General features: G+C 41.0%; 1 protein-coding gene across 4 annotated transcripts in view; it reads left to right on the top strand.

Annotated features, from left to right (window-relative positions):
- Window positions 1–16,841, top strand: part of zfhx4 (zinc finger homeobox 4) — a 74,609-nt gene that overhangs the window by 34,327 nt on the left and 23,441 nt on the right. For all 4 annotated transcript variants that reach the window (XM_039667063.2, XM_039667064.2, XM_039667061.2 and 1 more), the window contains exon 4: window positions 2,471–2,702. In XM_039667063.2, coding sequence (XP_039522997.2) covers window positions 2,471–2,702 — 232 coding nt within the window. The remainder of the gene's footprint in view (window positions 1–2,470; window positions 2,703–16,841) is intronic.

Below are 16,841 nucleotides of genomic sequence, written 5' to 3'. Positions count from 1 at the left end.
TTTTTTCACTAACGGTACGACTACCTAAGATGAATTTAGGACGCAAGGGTTCCAAAGACATCTGAAACTGAATTAGGAATGAGACTGATCTCATTTTGGTTTTTGGGAGAGTTGAGAAAGAATTAAGCACATTCTCCTCTTAATTTACAGACGGAGGATGCCCAAACCATTACGTGTAGTGGTTATCCTAAAGTGGCAGGACAGTTCAGCCAGGTTCGAGTCTGTTTACAGGGAGGCAGTTCATACAAGTAGCCCCGCATGTCTTCGAAGGGCTTCCCTTTGGAAAGAAACAAAGATGGCTGTAATTAATGACTCTGAATCTGTGCCAAAAAGGCTTTCCTCTGACAACTTCAACTTAATTAAAGCTTAAGACGTTTCAATGGGCACAGAGAGCCCCTTACGGAGCACGGCCCTGCAGACTCGTGAGAAAATTCTGCCGAGTTTATGTAAGAAAAGATGTGTGTTACTACTGGTGCCATGACTCTAATCCCTGACAGTCCAAGAATCTGTTTTGTCAAAAGGGCTTTCTTTTAGCTGGCTCACACCTGCAGGCACACCGGTACTTCCTTCAGCCTCCGAGAGGGACGGTTTTGTGTTTTAGCGGAAGATCAGATAATGGAGGCCTCGCACGGCTTTTTGTTTTTAGTGACATTGTTCATTAGTCTGGGAGTACTGTAGGCACACTTGATATGCTTGGCTTGCCTGGGGAATGAGGAGGGAGTAGGGACTGTTTGTTGGATTTGAGGGCTTTGTATGTGTGTTAGGTGGAGGGGAAGCCTACTATGGCCTTGCATGGTGCACTACTGCACAATTTTAATGCAAAACTTTAGCCCAAATTAAAGTGCATAATTGTCAGGCAGGGCTGAATGTGGGAGCCCTGCTGTTTGAAACACATTAGAGCTGAATAGAACAATACGCAAAGCTGGACAGTTTGGATTTCGCCTACAAAGCTCTGTTTTAAATACTTTCTCTCTCCTTCTGTGTCTTGGAGTCTCTTGTCAGAATTAACAAGCTTAGGAAGCCCCACCAGCTCAGTGTGTGTGTGTGTGCTTGCTTGTCCCTAAAAAGACCAATCCAGTTTGGGTTTTGTTAGAGGCAGAGGAGGAAGGAGGCTGTTCACCTTTTTCACACCAGTTGACCCACTGGAAGCCGGAATGGCAAGAGAAATAAAGTGTTTATGCGCAGTTTAAGAGCTGTAAATAGTGCTGGAATTAGCATGAGAAAATAGCCAGGATTTCCTCTTAAGCTTTAGGATAAGTTTAATACACTTTTGTCTGTCTGCGCACATTAGAGCCGAGTAATATAGATTAAAAAAATATTTTATGATTACTCTAAATTGCTCATCTTGATTTTCTTTCTTTTTTCTGTGTGTATATATATATATATATATATATATTTAATAAATAGAAATAATATAGAGCTATAATATTATCATTTTCTAAAACATTTTAAAGCATGTTAAATGGCAAAATTCTGTAAGGATTTGTAAGTGAGGAGTGATGAGGCAAACAAATTGTTGTTTTGAATTGATTTACCATTTGAACTGATTCATGAATGAATTAAACTTCAAAAAAAAGTTTGAAAAGTTTTCTGAATCAGCCTTCAAAACATCAGCAACATGGCTCGCAACCACTGTAAGATTCTCACACAAACATATGCACGCACATACATAGAGTGGGGTCTGAGTAACAGGGGTTTTTGTGTCAGCGGAGAAGAGAGAGAGAGAGGCCACGCGGGGGTTTAGCTTCCACTCTCCTCTGCTAACGCACCACAGGCCTTCATATGCCTCTCTGTACACACACAAAGCTGCGTGTGAATATTTAGACTACATAAAACCTGAGTGTGTGTATGTCAGTTTAAACCGTTTCACAACCCTTCATAGGCCGTTATTAGTGGGATGGAAGCCGAGGTGCCCCTCTGATCCTGCAGCAGACCTGTGGTAGTTTTATAGCAAGACCCTGGTAGATTTGTTTTCTTATCTTTATCGCTGCACAGATAGTAAATTACTCCCTCCAGATCCCATCTTCTATCATCCCCTTATCCCTTTCTAAAGTTGCACAGTCCAGACTTAAGTTAAGCTGGACTTTTTGTCGCGGTAAATTACTTGGATGTCCCAGATTACGTGATGCCAGGCGGAGACACGTTGGCTCGTCTCCCCCTCTTCACCTCGCTCGCTCGCCCTCGTCTGTCTTTCCTCATCGGGCAGCCCCTCTAAAGCACTCGGCTTTGACAATCTCTCTTTGTTATCAGTATTTATGTTTGGGACAAAGCTGGAAGGAATGCATTTCATGTCGGGAGATTATTATGGTGGAAAGGAAGTATCTGTTTCATGTAGGTGCTGTCTCAGCCCGTGAAACAAACGACGGCTGTAATTTAATGTGAAGCGTATAGCCCCTAATGACTTTTTCCCCTTTTCTCTCTCTCTCTCTCTCTCCCCCCATCTGTGCTCGCACCTCCTCCCCTCCTGCAGCACTTGCAAAAACAAGAGAGTGCGTGTAACTCAGAGTCCTGCTACTACTACTGTGCGTTGTGTGACTACTCCAGCCGAGCCAAACTGAACCTGCTGCAGCACCTCCGCTCGGTCAAGCACCAGCAGACCGAAGGTCTCCGCAAGCTGCAGCTGCACCAGCAGGGCCTTTCTCCAGATGAAGACAACCTCGCTGATATTTTCTTCGTCAAGGACTGCCCTTCGAACGAATCGGGTGAGTGCACCATTTAGCCCACTCCCATACCGCATACCTCCACCCTCAAACCCAAACCTGGAGCACCTCTTCTCCCGATGTAAAACACGCCAGGTGCCTAATCTCCCTAAAATGAACATATTGTTCCCATTACGGACCGTCTTTTTATATCAGTACCACACTCGGCCCTGTACACAGTGACATCTTTAGCAGGCATGCAGAAGGTTATGAAACTCTACCTTGGGAGGATCTCACAGTGAAATTCTTCCCCCCGGAGTGAGCTTTAATTTCCTTTCTCATGACCAAAGCAATTTGGCTTTCATTTAAAAGTTTTGGAGCTGCCAGAAGCTAATAAGTGTAACAGGACTGTAAAACATTCAGAGACGCACACCAAAAAAAAAAAAAGAGGAGGAAAAAAAGATTAATAGTTTTATTTGAGAGGGACCTGTAATTTAAAACATAAGAGTGAGTCAGGGTCCATTATATAATAATGCCCACGTTAATGCCGCACGACCAAATGAACGCTTAACTTGTTTTTGCTTTGCCTGACCTGGCCGAGGGAAACGACTAACACGTTTTCAATGGCATTCCAAAGCTGAATTAATCTCTGTTCCCCAAAGTGTCCTGTTTATATACGAACTCCAGAACCAGATGGGATTAAACGGAGAACCATATGTGAAACTCCAGCTCCAAAACTACCCATATTGGAAATAAACGAGTGTGTTTTACATTTGGCATTAATTATATCTGGATCAAAGGTGCTTCGGAGTCTGGGTGCACCAAAGGACCAGTTAGATAAATCATTATTTTGCTTTTAGAAAGACAGCCTACCTCTGTTGCACACACACACACACACACATAGCCTCCCTTCTCTAACCTTATGTCTTATTAGCATTATATGTGCTTTAAGTACCAGAAAAAATCTTTTGTATGCCACAGACTGCATTATTTTTTTAACAGCTTTCTTTAATGAGCCACTAGTAAACTCCATATCATGTGTATTTCTTTACAGCATATTCAAATTCTAATGTTATTCCCAAGTGTCACCTTTTCTTCTGGAGTGTTTTCAGCTATAGCTCATGCCTTTTATATTTACCCCAGTCCTTCAGAATGGCGCTAATGTGTATAAACTAACAGACTCATTCTGAATTTATACTTGTCGTATAATCACCATACGTTTTTCACTTGTTCTAGCATCAGACTGAGTGGGCGGACTGCAGACAGAGTACTTTACAGAAAAGATAAACTTGTTGTTGTTGTTTTTGGCGCTCTAGGTGGACTCTAGAACAGTGAATGTTTTGATTATACACAACTACACTTGGTTCAGTTGAAGAGTAAAGGTTTGAGCCTCGAGTGCAGTGAGTAGGGAAGGTTAGAGGGTGGCGTTGAACTTTTTCTTACAGCTCCAGATCTTGGTAGAAAAAAGATTATTCAGGTAGTTTAACCCCGTAATCCTAATGTTTGAAGTGCTTTCAAACAGGCCCAACACTGGCAAGTTTAAGGAAATGGATCACTGGCACCAGATAAATCACAGCTTATTTTTGTTAATTGTTCCAACTGGAAAGTATAAGCGTTAAAAAAATATATAAAAAAGTTATCCAAATGCCAGGGCAGGAGGGAGGGGAGGATGAATTGGCAGGGTCGGGGGGAGTCTGCCCTCCCTGTGACACACTGCCCACTGCGTTCTCAGGACCGGGCCGGGTGCCTGTGTGTATGCGATGGTAATAATTTGTGCCTCTACTCCAGAGAAAAGGTCCTGGAGTAAGCAACATTTCAGCCCTCGCTGAATTACAGCTCTATGTTAAAGGGGGCCGGTAGGTTTTCGTGGGTATAACTCCTTAGTTTAGCATTTTCTGGTCATTAGTCAGTTTCATGAAGAGAGGGAGAGAAGAAAAAAAGAGATTTATTTAACTGCTGACCTGTATCTTTCTTTTAAAAGCAGCTCTGTGGAAACGCTCCAAATAATTATAAAACCATTTGGGAATAAAGGTTAGAATGCCATTGACATGCACATGTGAATGGATTTCATTAAATAATTTTGATGCCATTTTTAAGACATAATTAAGGGGAGATTTTGTGGCGCTTACAGTGGTTAAATAAAGGAGAAATGCATTAGTGCCAAAAGCCACACTCAGCAAACTACAGCCATGCTGTAGCACGAGGGCCATATATCCGACTGCTTATTGTTTAATTAGACTACAAAAGCATGCCGAAAAGGGTTTGCACTGCAAAAATTTGCCAGCGTTGTTTTTGTTGATAAACGCAAAGCTTTAAAACATGGCCCTGCCAATAGTTTATACTTGCGCTATGTACATCAGGAAGACAAGAAGTCTTGTGGTGCTGTGGTGCGTGATTATGAATCCGACCTCTATGGGCCCAACGCTCTAAATTAGCCAAACAAGACCAAGTATGGCAGAGCTCTCGCAGTGCACTAACAGGAATATACCCTCCTAAAGAGACTATATGAGCCCATCCTCCCTGAGAATCAGACTGCCAAGTCTCCCAGGGTGACTGTAATTCCCTGCGCTCGGGACCCAGAAGGCTCATCATTTACACAAGGTAAACATCGTGAAGCTGAGAATTTGGAAAGGCAGTGGGGTTGTGTGGTTAAGCATGTTTTTGAAGTGGTGCCTCTCATTTGTAAATCACAGTGATCTGATCGGCGGCGTGTATGTGGTCGCTGCAAACTCATATTTTACGCAGATGTGCAATACATAAGAATGTGCAAAATGCAACAGGGTTTTGTTTATTAACGTCTAAATGGTATTTATGTTGATTATTTCTGTTCTGGAATAACCACAGCTGGTGCTTTTCTCATAAAGCCAAATCGATAGCTTGAATAAGATGTTTGTATTAATATTTTATCTATTGCATGACTCTCTGTTGCCTTGTATTGTGTGATATTTCTGTATAAATATTTAACGCACTGATATTTGTGCTAAAAAAAGATTAAATAACAGCGACTATGCATTTGCTTGTGCTTTAGTCCTGTTTAATAAAAGACAAAAGAAGAAAGCACTATAATTGCGTGCGTGTGGAGTGGGACCCATTTCCCTGGCTTGTAGCTTGGCCTGAAAAATGCCTGATGGGCTTGTTGATGCATAAAGGGCTTTTTTGCATCCTTGGGTTGCTTCTCCATTTTGTCGTGGCTCTCAGAGAGGAGATGGGATCTTATGGAGGTAATTATTTCTGAGAGTCTCCCTCGCCACACTTACCCCCCTCCCTCCATGTGTATTAAAACTAGGCAAGAAGAGGAGACCTTTGTCTGGCAGGGCTTAAACAAAAGGTCTATCTGACTTTAGAGATGAACACGTCTTTAAATGCTGCGGCCGGATGGGAGCTGAGGCAGCCCCGCATGTCCCGCTCTTTTGTTTCTTCTGAGTGATAATGCTTCAGGAGGTTTGCAACCAGGGCCAAATTACCACCAATGCAGTGAGAACCTTTTTCATGGCAGCTGTAGGCCAACAACATGCACTAATGGACATGTTCTCTTTTTTTCTGTTATAGATTGCCATTAAAAAAAGAAAGAAAGACGCGTTTTGTTTTAGCTTGACGCAAGCGTGTGTATGAAGAGGACTGCGTGCTTTGTTCAGTTACACTCTGAATGCGATCCTCAAAGCTGCTCTTTGTTTTCCCTGTGGTCGCATTCTCATCCGCCAGCATTTCAGAGCCTCGACAAGATATTTTAACGGTTTAGGTTATTTTTTTTTCCTACTTGGAGGGCACACAAGCAATTATAACAGTTACTTTTTGAGATCGGCTCCCTAGACAGTGTTTCCAGGGTTTGTGGCCATAATTCGTAGCCATTACATAAACTGAAATGGGAAAGCAGTGAAGTGAAAGATATGACATACAGCCAAATCGGTCTCATCATTTTGTTAGCCATGGGTGATGTACTAATGCAAGGCCATCCATTTTCCCTTTGATTCCTTACACAAAGCAGGAGGCGCAGAGGCGGCCACATTCCACTGTGATTAGACGGAGACAGGCCAGGCTGCAGGAAAACAAGCTTGCAGTGTTTTTTTTTTTTTTCACTCTCCTGCTATCATACCTGAGGAAAGTTGTCTTAAAATCTCCAAAATGATAGAACAATAGTAAACCGACAAGATTATCAGTCATGTTTGTAAAAATCGCCAAGTTTTGATGGCAAAAGGAACCAAAGCTCACTTTTTCACAGAAAATAGGCCATCCCTTGTGAAACACGATCTTCACCATGAGAGGCTTTTTGCTAATGGAAATTGTCTCAGGAGATCCATAGCCTGACCCTGAGTTTATATTGCTGTATCATTAAATGGAGACAATACTCAATGCGCAAATGCTTTTTCTTTTTTCATTTCAAAATAAGTAATTTATGCGAATGTGTGTTATTATTTTTTGCAAAGAGCCGTGATTTTACCAGAAAAGCTCAAAACCATTTTTCAGATGGCAGGCACTCAAGATTGAGTCATTTCTGAATAATTCCGTCCAATGCTATCATAATTATTCTGCGGTTTCTGCGTGCAGAAAGTCCAAAACTATTTTCGAAAATAGTCAGTTAGTGCTTTCGAAAAGACATGTTTTAGAACCGGCGTCCCTGGTTGTTTTTCTTTCAACGAGATCCTCCTTCAGAGAGGAGTGATACAAAAGCTAAATTGTTACCTCATGTTTTCACAGGCTGTTGTGGCCACTGAAAGTTGAAATTAGCAGAAATTGCAATGATTATTCGCATTACCATACCCGACTTTAAACCATTATGCTTATTTCAAGTCCGAGGTACAATTTCCTTGCATACTACTATGAATTATTTTACACAACAAGGACTATTTTATTTATTTCTTCACTGTCCGTGACAGGTAGTAAACATCTCAGGAATGACTGAGATACCTTTAGCAAAGCGTGACAGTTTCGATTTACATACGCTTGAAAAAGTAGGTCCTCTTTTGTTCATGCCGAACAATGCTAATAAACCTGCATAGTGAGCAGGCAACTAAAGGGGCTGTGCTTTAGTAAATGTACAGTACACATGATGACTGCTAAAGGTGTAAGCTGACAACCTACTACAGAGACTTGATCTGGTCTTAATTCGAACAGGGAGAGGAAAATTTCTCCGCGGACTCCTCATTGTGTGGTGACTCCACTGACACTAACCATAGGAGATAGTACAATGCTCTCTGTCACAGGGCATTAAGGGAAACAAGGCATTGTCAAAGCTTGGAGGACGTCACAAAGACAGGCAGCATAGAGCTCTGATAAAGCAGCAATTAACTAATTGCCTCAAGCAGTACAACAGCAGACTAGTGTTATTATTAATGTGTGATAATACGGATGGATCTCTCACACACAGATACTTCCACTGGGTTACACTTGTGATGAGACTGCAATAGTGTGACGTGTGTGGCTTCGTGTCCAACACCCTTGTCATTAGCTATCATCTCTGGGAAAGCGCTGGGCCCTGAATCCCTTCACTTCTGATTAGACGGCTGTCCATTGATGACTGGGGCGTCCAGGTGTCAGGGTAAAGTTAGTGACCCCATCCTCCCAGTGCATCTTGCCTGCAAGTAATTAGTCCTGACTCCTACCATCACCCCTCCAACCACAACACCCCCCCTCCCCCATCTCTCTCTCTCTTTCGCTCTCTCTCTCTCTCTCTTCCCCCTCCCTCTCTCACTGTCTCTCTGACCTTGCATCCTTTCTCTCATTCATCTGCGATAAGATCATGTGTGTGGGATCTTTGTAAAAAAATTAGACACTTATACATGTATCACTAATGTCGGGAAGATTTTTCAAATGTTTTTGTGAAAGTGATCTCACCAAGGCTGCATTTAAAATACAGTAAAAACAGTAATATTCTGAAATATGTTTACCTTTTAAAATAAATGTTTTCTGTTTTAATATATTTGCAAGTGTAATTTATTCCTGTGATGGCAAAGTTAAATTTGTCAGCAGCCATTACTCATTGCATAATTACTCTTCAATGTCACATGACCTTTCAGAAATCATTCAGATATGCTGTCGTAATGCTCAAGAAACATTTCCCAATGTTCTCAATGTTGAAAACAGTTGTGCTCTGTTAAATATTTTTGTGGAAACATACATATATTGTATATATATATTTTTCAGGATTCTTTGATGAATGGAAAGTAAATAATAATAGTATAAATAATTATGAAAATATGAACTATGAACTTAATTAATGCAGTATTTAGTTTTAGTTAGTTATGTTCTAAATACACTAATATATATTTATATATATTCTAAAACAAGTTCATTTTATTAAAGGTATTTAATACAACAACAAAAAATAATGTATTATGAACAAACATTAATTAACTGAATGCTTTTATTTCTATATGTTAATTTTTAGGTTGTGGTAGCTAATGCATTATCTAATGTGCATATACTTGCACTCACTGTTTTATTAACAGATTCATTTTTAGTCTCTTGGGTTCAGCGTACATGGTGCATGGGTCTGTTTATCATCATCTCTCTCCTCTGCTTTCTGTCTGTTTCTCTGATAGAGACTCCTTTTCTTTTTCCCCAGTTCCTTTTCCCTATCCACCTCATCCATCACAACAAAGTATGGAATTGATAGCCAGTATTGATTATCCATAGCAGTGCCTAATCGTGGCTAACCGTAGGAAGCTTTGCAGGTTTAGCCAGCATCGGACCAGGGCCAGTGATAATGCAGCTGGGAATTTAGACTTAATGCTGTCATCATGTTCTTTTACAGCGACTGACCACCGCGTGTTAGACAGCGGTCCCCTCTGGACCAAGGAAATGACTTGAGGACAACTTGAACTGCCATTTGCAATGCATTTAACTCTTTTTAATCGGAGACATTTCCTGAACATTCATGTGGGAAATGTGTTTTATTTTTTTTATTTTTTTTTTAACAGGGACTATGTAAAATATATTATTATTAACCTTAAAAAGGAGAGATGTATTTTACCAGGTTGTAGCACCTAACTTCCTGTTAGGACTTGATTGACTTGATTGACTAGTTATTATTGGTTGATATTATTGGTTAATACTTGTTCTTCTGCATAGCGTTGGTTGCATTGGCAGAAAAGGTTAAAATAATACAATAAATTATGCGCAATATATCAGGGACGTTAAGAACGTAAATAGGCTCAATATTTCTCATTGTCTTGAATGTTCTTTGTTAATATGTTCCCAGCAACACAACAGGAATATTCATGTCTGTTTCAATCCAATTGCATAAAAGCAAACGCTCACATTAGCCTGCTTTTTTCCATCTTTTTTTTCCCCATGTCTGCTTCCTGCACTGATGAGTAACTCTATTTAATAGGCTGCCATTATGCAGGCAGATTGGGAAGTTGACTGGGAAGTGCTCCTAGCTATTGCTGCATTTGAACCCTGTTAATATATGTAAATTAAAAGGAGTCGGGCCTCGGGATTGGTCCTGTTTTAAATAAAACGAGAATCTGATCAAGGCAATCTGTAGATGGGGTGTTATCAGAGGGAGCTGGAGCAGCGGTTGATGATTCCTCGCCTGTATCTCTCTCTTCCATCATACTGCACTGCATTAAAGAGACATGATTCATCAAACACAGGCACTAGTATTTTATGAAATTTCGCTCTCTAGGGCAAAGGCTTTTTTCCTTAATCAGAAGACAGTGGGCTTGCTTAAATAGAGTGCTCCACTCTGTGGTCATGCAAGATTTTCATTTAATCTGTTTGTGTGAAGAGGGGCATCCAGGGCAGGTGTGTATTATAAGCGTTTGCGTTCCCCATTATGTTTTACGGCGCATAAACTTCATGCACGCACCTGTCAGCAAACGTATCAGTGGTGGAGTTTACTTTTAAATAGGAGGAGCAGCTTTTATTACTTCTGGGAATTTAATGCTGCTCATACTCTTAGGAGACTCAACAATAGGTAGCGTTAAGTACTGTCATTGGGGCGAAGGCCTGTTGATTGTTCATTGACTGTGTCTAGGTTTGCTGGAGTGCTACTGTGGCATTTGCATAATACATGGGTCCAAAGCCCTGAAGATTTGAAGCTCATTTATAGCTCTTCAGCCCTCACAATTACAACCAAGGATAACTGAAACAAGCATCCCCTCCAGGGCTCGACCGCCTTGTTTTTGTGTAAGTGAAGGGGTTAAAACGGCAGAAAATGTGGGTATTTTTCTTTCATTAGCCGCTGCTAAGGAATATCTTTTTCTGTGGATACCTTCTCACAAACCAATTAACTCGTTCTGAATAATTCATCATTCAGTGGCGACTGTGGTCCAAAAAGGAACAAACTGATAATAAGATCCACATCCCAGTATGCATTCGATGTAGGACAAAGCAGACACCTCCAAACCTTTGGTATGCATGAAGGATCCTTGCCACGGAAGGTCATTTTCATCTCTTTCTCTCTCTCATTGTCACATGCTTGTATTTCTGATAATGCCACATACCGTTCACACTGATTCTCTCCGCTATAATACACCTCATGCCTCTGTCAGCTCACTTTCCCATGACCTGCTCTAGAGATCGGCACAATACAGTCACTTCATCAGGGCTTCCTCTCCACTGCCACTGCTTACAGCCTCGGCTTCGCTCTCAGAATCTCACCATTCTTCCCAGAAATTACTCGCTTATGACTTAATTAGTCATAATTTTGAATGAACAAGGGGTCAGGTGATGGGGTTGAGAAAGGAGATGTAGAGATGAGAAAATGAATGGATTGATGTGGCATGAGACTGTCTGACATTCCTGTGTGAAAGGATCATCTAACAGCTGAAGCTCGTAATCCAACCCTGTTGATAGAAAGACATCTCTCGGACCCCCTGGCCATGTTCGAGAAGCTAACTGCCCAAATGTCCCATGAAATCGCTTGAAATGTATTTTTTTATATGCGTAACTAAATTTGTGCAAAAGATAAACAACTTATGCTCATTGAACAGTTTTTTTTGTTTTGTTTTTTTAAGGTTTGTGATATAGTGTTTAATCAAAAATGAAAATTCTGTTATCATTCTGGTACAAACAAGATTGGACTCCATTGACTTTCATTATATGGTATAGAAAAAGAAAACGTCATGCAGATTAGGAATGGCATGAGGATGAATAAATGATCACAGATTTTTTATTTTTGTGTGAATTATCACTTTAAAGACACACTATATATATATATATATATTTCATGAGCTCTTTGAAAGATTCTGACCATCTTTCTCATTTCCTCCATGTTTCTTTCTTCCTCCTCTCCTCTCGCCCCACCCTTCTGGAAAAGCCATTAAGGCGTTGTCTCAAGCTTGTCAGATCATGGCCAGGCAGAGGGGAAATATTCCATCTGAGCGGCACACTGTCTTCAATTGCCGCAATTAAGAGTGTCAGCATGCGGCCACAGTCCTGTCTGACTGTGAGGGGACGGGGGGGGTCGTCAGGTCCGTGTGACCGAACACACACATGGCTAGAAGCGAGCAACCCTACGCTCTCCAATACGACACCGCCACTCTGTTTGATAAAGGAAAACAGACGATTTGTGCTGAAACTCTGGCAAGTGCAGAGCCAATGAGACACTCTTGTGGGTCAAGTGCTGCATTTGCATTTTGATGGGATGTTATCGAGTAATTAATGCACTAGTCAGAATGTATTACCCCAGGAGTGAATTGAAAGGTTCATTACCAAATCGCCCTCACTCCAGGAATAGGTATTTCTCCAGGCGTTTGCCTCTGACATGTTGTTCTACTCTCTCTCTCTCTCTGTCTGTCTCGTCGTGGCAGGCTGTAGAGGTGAACAGTGGCTCTTAATAAGGGCATTCACTTTGGAGAGCGCTCGTCATAGTAAATGTACACATCAGGGCCTTGCCTTCTTGTCACTTTAATTGCTTCTGGAGGTTCTTAATAGGCCAATCTTCATCAGCCCAGGCCATGTTATGAATAACTTGGGCAGCGGAACACTTCATGCTTAATAAAATGGACCCAATTTATGAAAATGGAGTGCATTGTTTACGAAGCACACACAAAAACTCTCCATTTTACGGTTATCCATTACAGAAAGACGGAAATGGGCTGGGTATCGTCAATTGTCAAGATAACATTATTTCTATGCTGGTGAATCACCAATATTAAAATTCTGGCCAATACAATAAGCCTGTAATCGTTTTAATGTCATTGTTGATAACTGATAAATAGTGAGAGTGAAAGTGAATTTAGGCAGCACATTATAATTTGAAGTATGAAAAATATTTCAATTTTCATACTTTCATATTTCATACATATTTCATGAAAAATATTATAAAAGATTTGCTTTTAACATAATTAAGTTTAAAATTAAGGAAATAAGCATATGCAATTAAATATCCCATAGCTTAAAATTCTACGAAATAAGTAAAATGTACTGATATATTGTGTATCCCTAACGTAAACTATGATTAAAATGATAATGTATATTGAATTATGTATATGTACTACAGCAGAGCTTGTGGTACAGCTGAAAGTACATTGCTAATGAATGTATTTTACTGCCGGGTGTATACTACCACCTAGTGTGTATTACAGCCGAATGTGCTATATACAGTTACTATAGTATATACTACACCTCTAATTTCTCTCTAGCCTCACTTATTCCCCTCCCTGCTGCCAAAACCAGCAGCGTACAGAGGGAAATTTGAGTGTGCTATGAGATTAAAGGCTGAAATCAGGGCCTTGTGAGCAATCATCAATTCCCAAGAACATTCTTTCATCTTCCATTCTTCCACCCTAATGCTAACGGTTTCATGTCACAACATTGTTGTTGCTTTTATCATCCTATAATAACTCTCCTGCAAAAAACGTGAGGGAGATTGGAAGAATAGGAGGCTAGGAGAGGCCTGTTCTTACTGTGCCATCACTGTAAATTTGCTGTCACTGGAGCAGTTGCTTTTATATTATCGGTCTTGTCTTTAGCCTGGACTTAAACCCAGATATATTCCACCAAGACATTTATAGCTATTGTTCTGTTTTCCGTAATGAAATCAAGCATTGTTTCCGGCCTTGCATGTTATTTTGAGCTTAATAGCCTCAGCGGGTGCAAGCGTGGTGTCTCTGATTCGTTCGTTGGGGACAAAATGGCGACCTGGTAGGCTCGCAAATCCCCGTCTTCCATCAGCCTGCTTGTCCGTCAGCAGGGCATCAACGGCACCAAACTGCAACCCATCTCCTGGCCTATCAGCAGGTCTCACACGCCAGTGAATCCGAGCCTTTTGTTCCCACTTGGGCTGATAGGAATGAGGAGGTAGACCACGGAAAAGCAGAGCAATTTTCTGCTATTTAAGCTTGGAGAGATGGTGCTCCTTGGGAATCGTGTGTGTGTGTGTGTGTGTGTAGAGGCGTTTTGAGAGGAAGGGAGTTTGTTTGGAGTCACTGGATAAGATTTTTTAGATTTAGGCATGCATGGAATTGGGGGTGAGATAATCGAGGATGTGAAATTGAAACCTGTCGGCTAGCAATAGCCGTCCTTTACTTAAACACCACACACACATCTCAAACCCCTCTGCCTTTTCGGTTATTTGTGACTGTCAATAAAAAGGCGCTTTATAACATCCACACAACTTTTTCAGTCTTTCTACTTCAAAATTAATTAAATGTGTTACTTGCCATTTCTTCAATTATTTGTGAAATCTATTAGCAATTTCTGAGTGAAAATTGTTTCTACACCACCCCCAGTGTAGTAGAAGGTTTGTCCAGCTTCTCAGTTTACAATATTATACAACCTATTCTAGGTTAGTGCACACTATGTAGTCTTTTTGAGAGTGAAATTTAAAGACATATTGAATAGAAGCTGATGTTTGTTTAAGTGGCAATGGCAGAGTTAATTACCTTTAAAAAATGAGAAGAAAAGACAAACATATGCTGTGCCGTCTTCCCTGTAGCCATGTCAGCAAAGCCGCTAAAAGAAGCCCTTATGAAGTATGTCATGTTGTATTATTTTAATTACTGCATGTCAATGTAATTTTGCATAAACATGGTTTTTCTTCTTCTTTTACCCCAGGTTATAAATTGTTGTATGGGTGCTCATTATTAATCTAATTTATTTTCTCGTCAAGCAAGCCATGTGACGACTGACTTCCTGCCTCAAATGACAATTGCAAACAGTAGCCTCCTTTTAAAGGTATAATCACCCATCTCTTCTAATTAGGAGAAGAATGTGCACTAGATACAAAGGGCTCTGTGAGGATGCAGCCCCGAGCAAGCGATAACTACTGTGCCTCGCCACTGCCTGATCTGGGATCGGCTTTAGGGAGGCGGTATCTGACATTAGATTAAGGGAGGTTATTTGTGGAGGGGGAGTTACTCAGGTTACATTCCTTTAAGGGAAGTGGTTGGCACCCTGTCTTCATTTCACAGGCTGGTAAAGTGAGCAAGGCCCTCTCATATTATTCACCGGGGCAGGCTGATCGAAGCTCGGCTCGATAGCACTAAACCAGCTCATGCTCCAAAGATTTGTCTTACAAAACCTTGAAAACTGCTCTGAACATCCATACATTGATTTTTGTTGGCGGGGATCTCCGGGGCTTTCATGTAGAGGCAGGATCCATGCAGGGATGAGGAGAGGGCTTCCCCCTTCGCCAGAGTGTGCCGGCAGAGCTGGGGGATTCCGTTTCAATAACCCGGCCGAAGGAATTACAAACGCTGGAGCTGCCGCTCACACCCCTATGTGCACTTTTATATCTAAATATACTACATAGAGTGCAACTACTCAAGTAGATTGAGGAGCAAAAGAAAAATCAACAAACTCCTGTCTACCTGACTTTGGACATGCAAGGCCACTTTTCCTCTTCTTGTTAACATCTAAGCAGATTTGTTTTCTTTTGGAAGTATTTTTCCACCTCAGAGTAAAAATGTGGCTTAATGTCTCACAATATGACTTTCTATAGTATCTCACAATATGTCTTATTCTCATAATTGTGACTTTGTACGTCACAATTGTGATATATCTCAGTTAAACTGTATATCTTAATCCGTCTTAATATATCACAGTTTGAATTTATAAATCTCAATGTAACTTTATATCTCACAATTTCAATTTAAATCTCACAATCTGGTTTGTTATTGCACAATCTCAGTGTCCTTTTCTATATCCCTAATATTTTACAATTGTGATTTCTCTCATAATTGCGGCTTTATCTCTCACAATTGGTTGCATTATAGAGCGCTTTCATAGACCTAATGGCCACCAAAGTGCTTTACATATTATGCCTCACATTCACCCATTCACACACTCATTCATACACTGACGGCGGTGTCAGCCACACAAGGCGCCATCCAGCTCGTCGGGAGCAGCTTGGGTATCTTGCTCACGGACACCTCGACACTTGGTCAGGTGGAACTGGGGATTGAACCACCAACCTTCCGGTTTGAACCACTGAGCCACTGCCGCCTAATCTACTTTATATTTGCACTTTATATCTAAAACAACTATCTCACAATGTACCTGTTTTATTTATTTATTTATTTATTTTATCTGAGGTGGAAACAGGCTTCCATAATTGTCTTCATTCTCCCTTGTTCTCTCTCTCTCTCTTTTTGTCGCATTCTTCCTCTCCTTCACGACTAATTCCTGTGCCTTTGATGTGATAAGGAAGTGTTAAATCAAAGTGAGGCCTAATTACATATCTTGGGACTGGCTGGTTGTAAAGCATTGTTCATACTGTTATAGAGACGGGCAAAAGCGTGTGCAAAGGGAGGGCTCCACTTTGTGTGTGCGCGTCTCTGGCTGGCAGCTGCCAGCATGCGTGCCACCTGCTATACATCTCTCCATTAGCATAATCACTCTCCGGCAAATGGCAATAATAGTGTCACGCACCTCTGTGTAATTGCCGCTGTCATAATATGTGCCTGACGATTGTGTTTCCTGACTCGACATGGAGGGAAGCAAAGATCTCTGGTGCCACATTCACATTGAAGTGCCTTTGATCTAAGGCTTAGGAAGGACATCCCTCTATTCGTCACTCGAAAGCGCCTAGTCAGATGCAAATCAGAAGTAACCATGAGGCATTGCTGCAGTTCGCTAATATCATAGAAGGTGATACCATAGAAGGCTTTGATCACAGGGATTATTAGGACGGTAAACATGAACACGTTGGAGTCAAATTTAAATACATGTGTCCTTTATGCTCTACAGAACGTATTTCTAGTATTACATGGTTGTTTTTCCGACAACAATGTTTTACATAATTAGCACACTCAC

The sequence above is a fragment of the Pimephales promelas genome, chromosome 22 (assembly GCF_988280905.1).
Source record: "Pimephales promelas chromosome 22, fPimPro1.hap1.1, whole genome shotgun sequence".
NCBI lineage: Eukaryota > Metazoa > Chordata > Actinopteri > Cypriniformes > Leuciscidae > Pimephales > Pimephales promelas.
The sequence above is the reverse complement of the archived record's forward strand: the minus strand, read 5'-3'. Positions and strand labels throughout refer to the sequence as shown.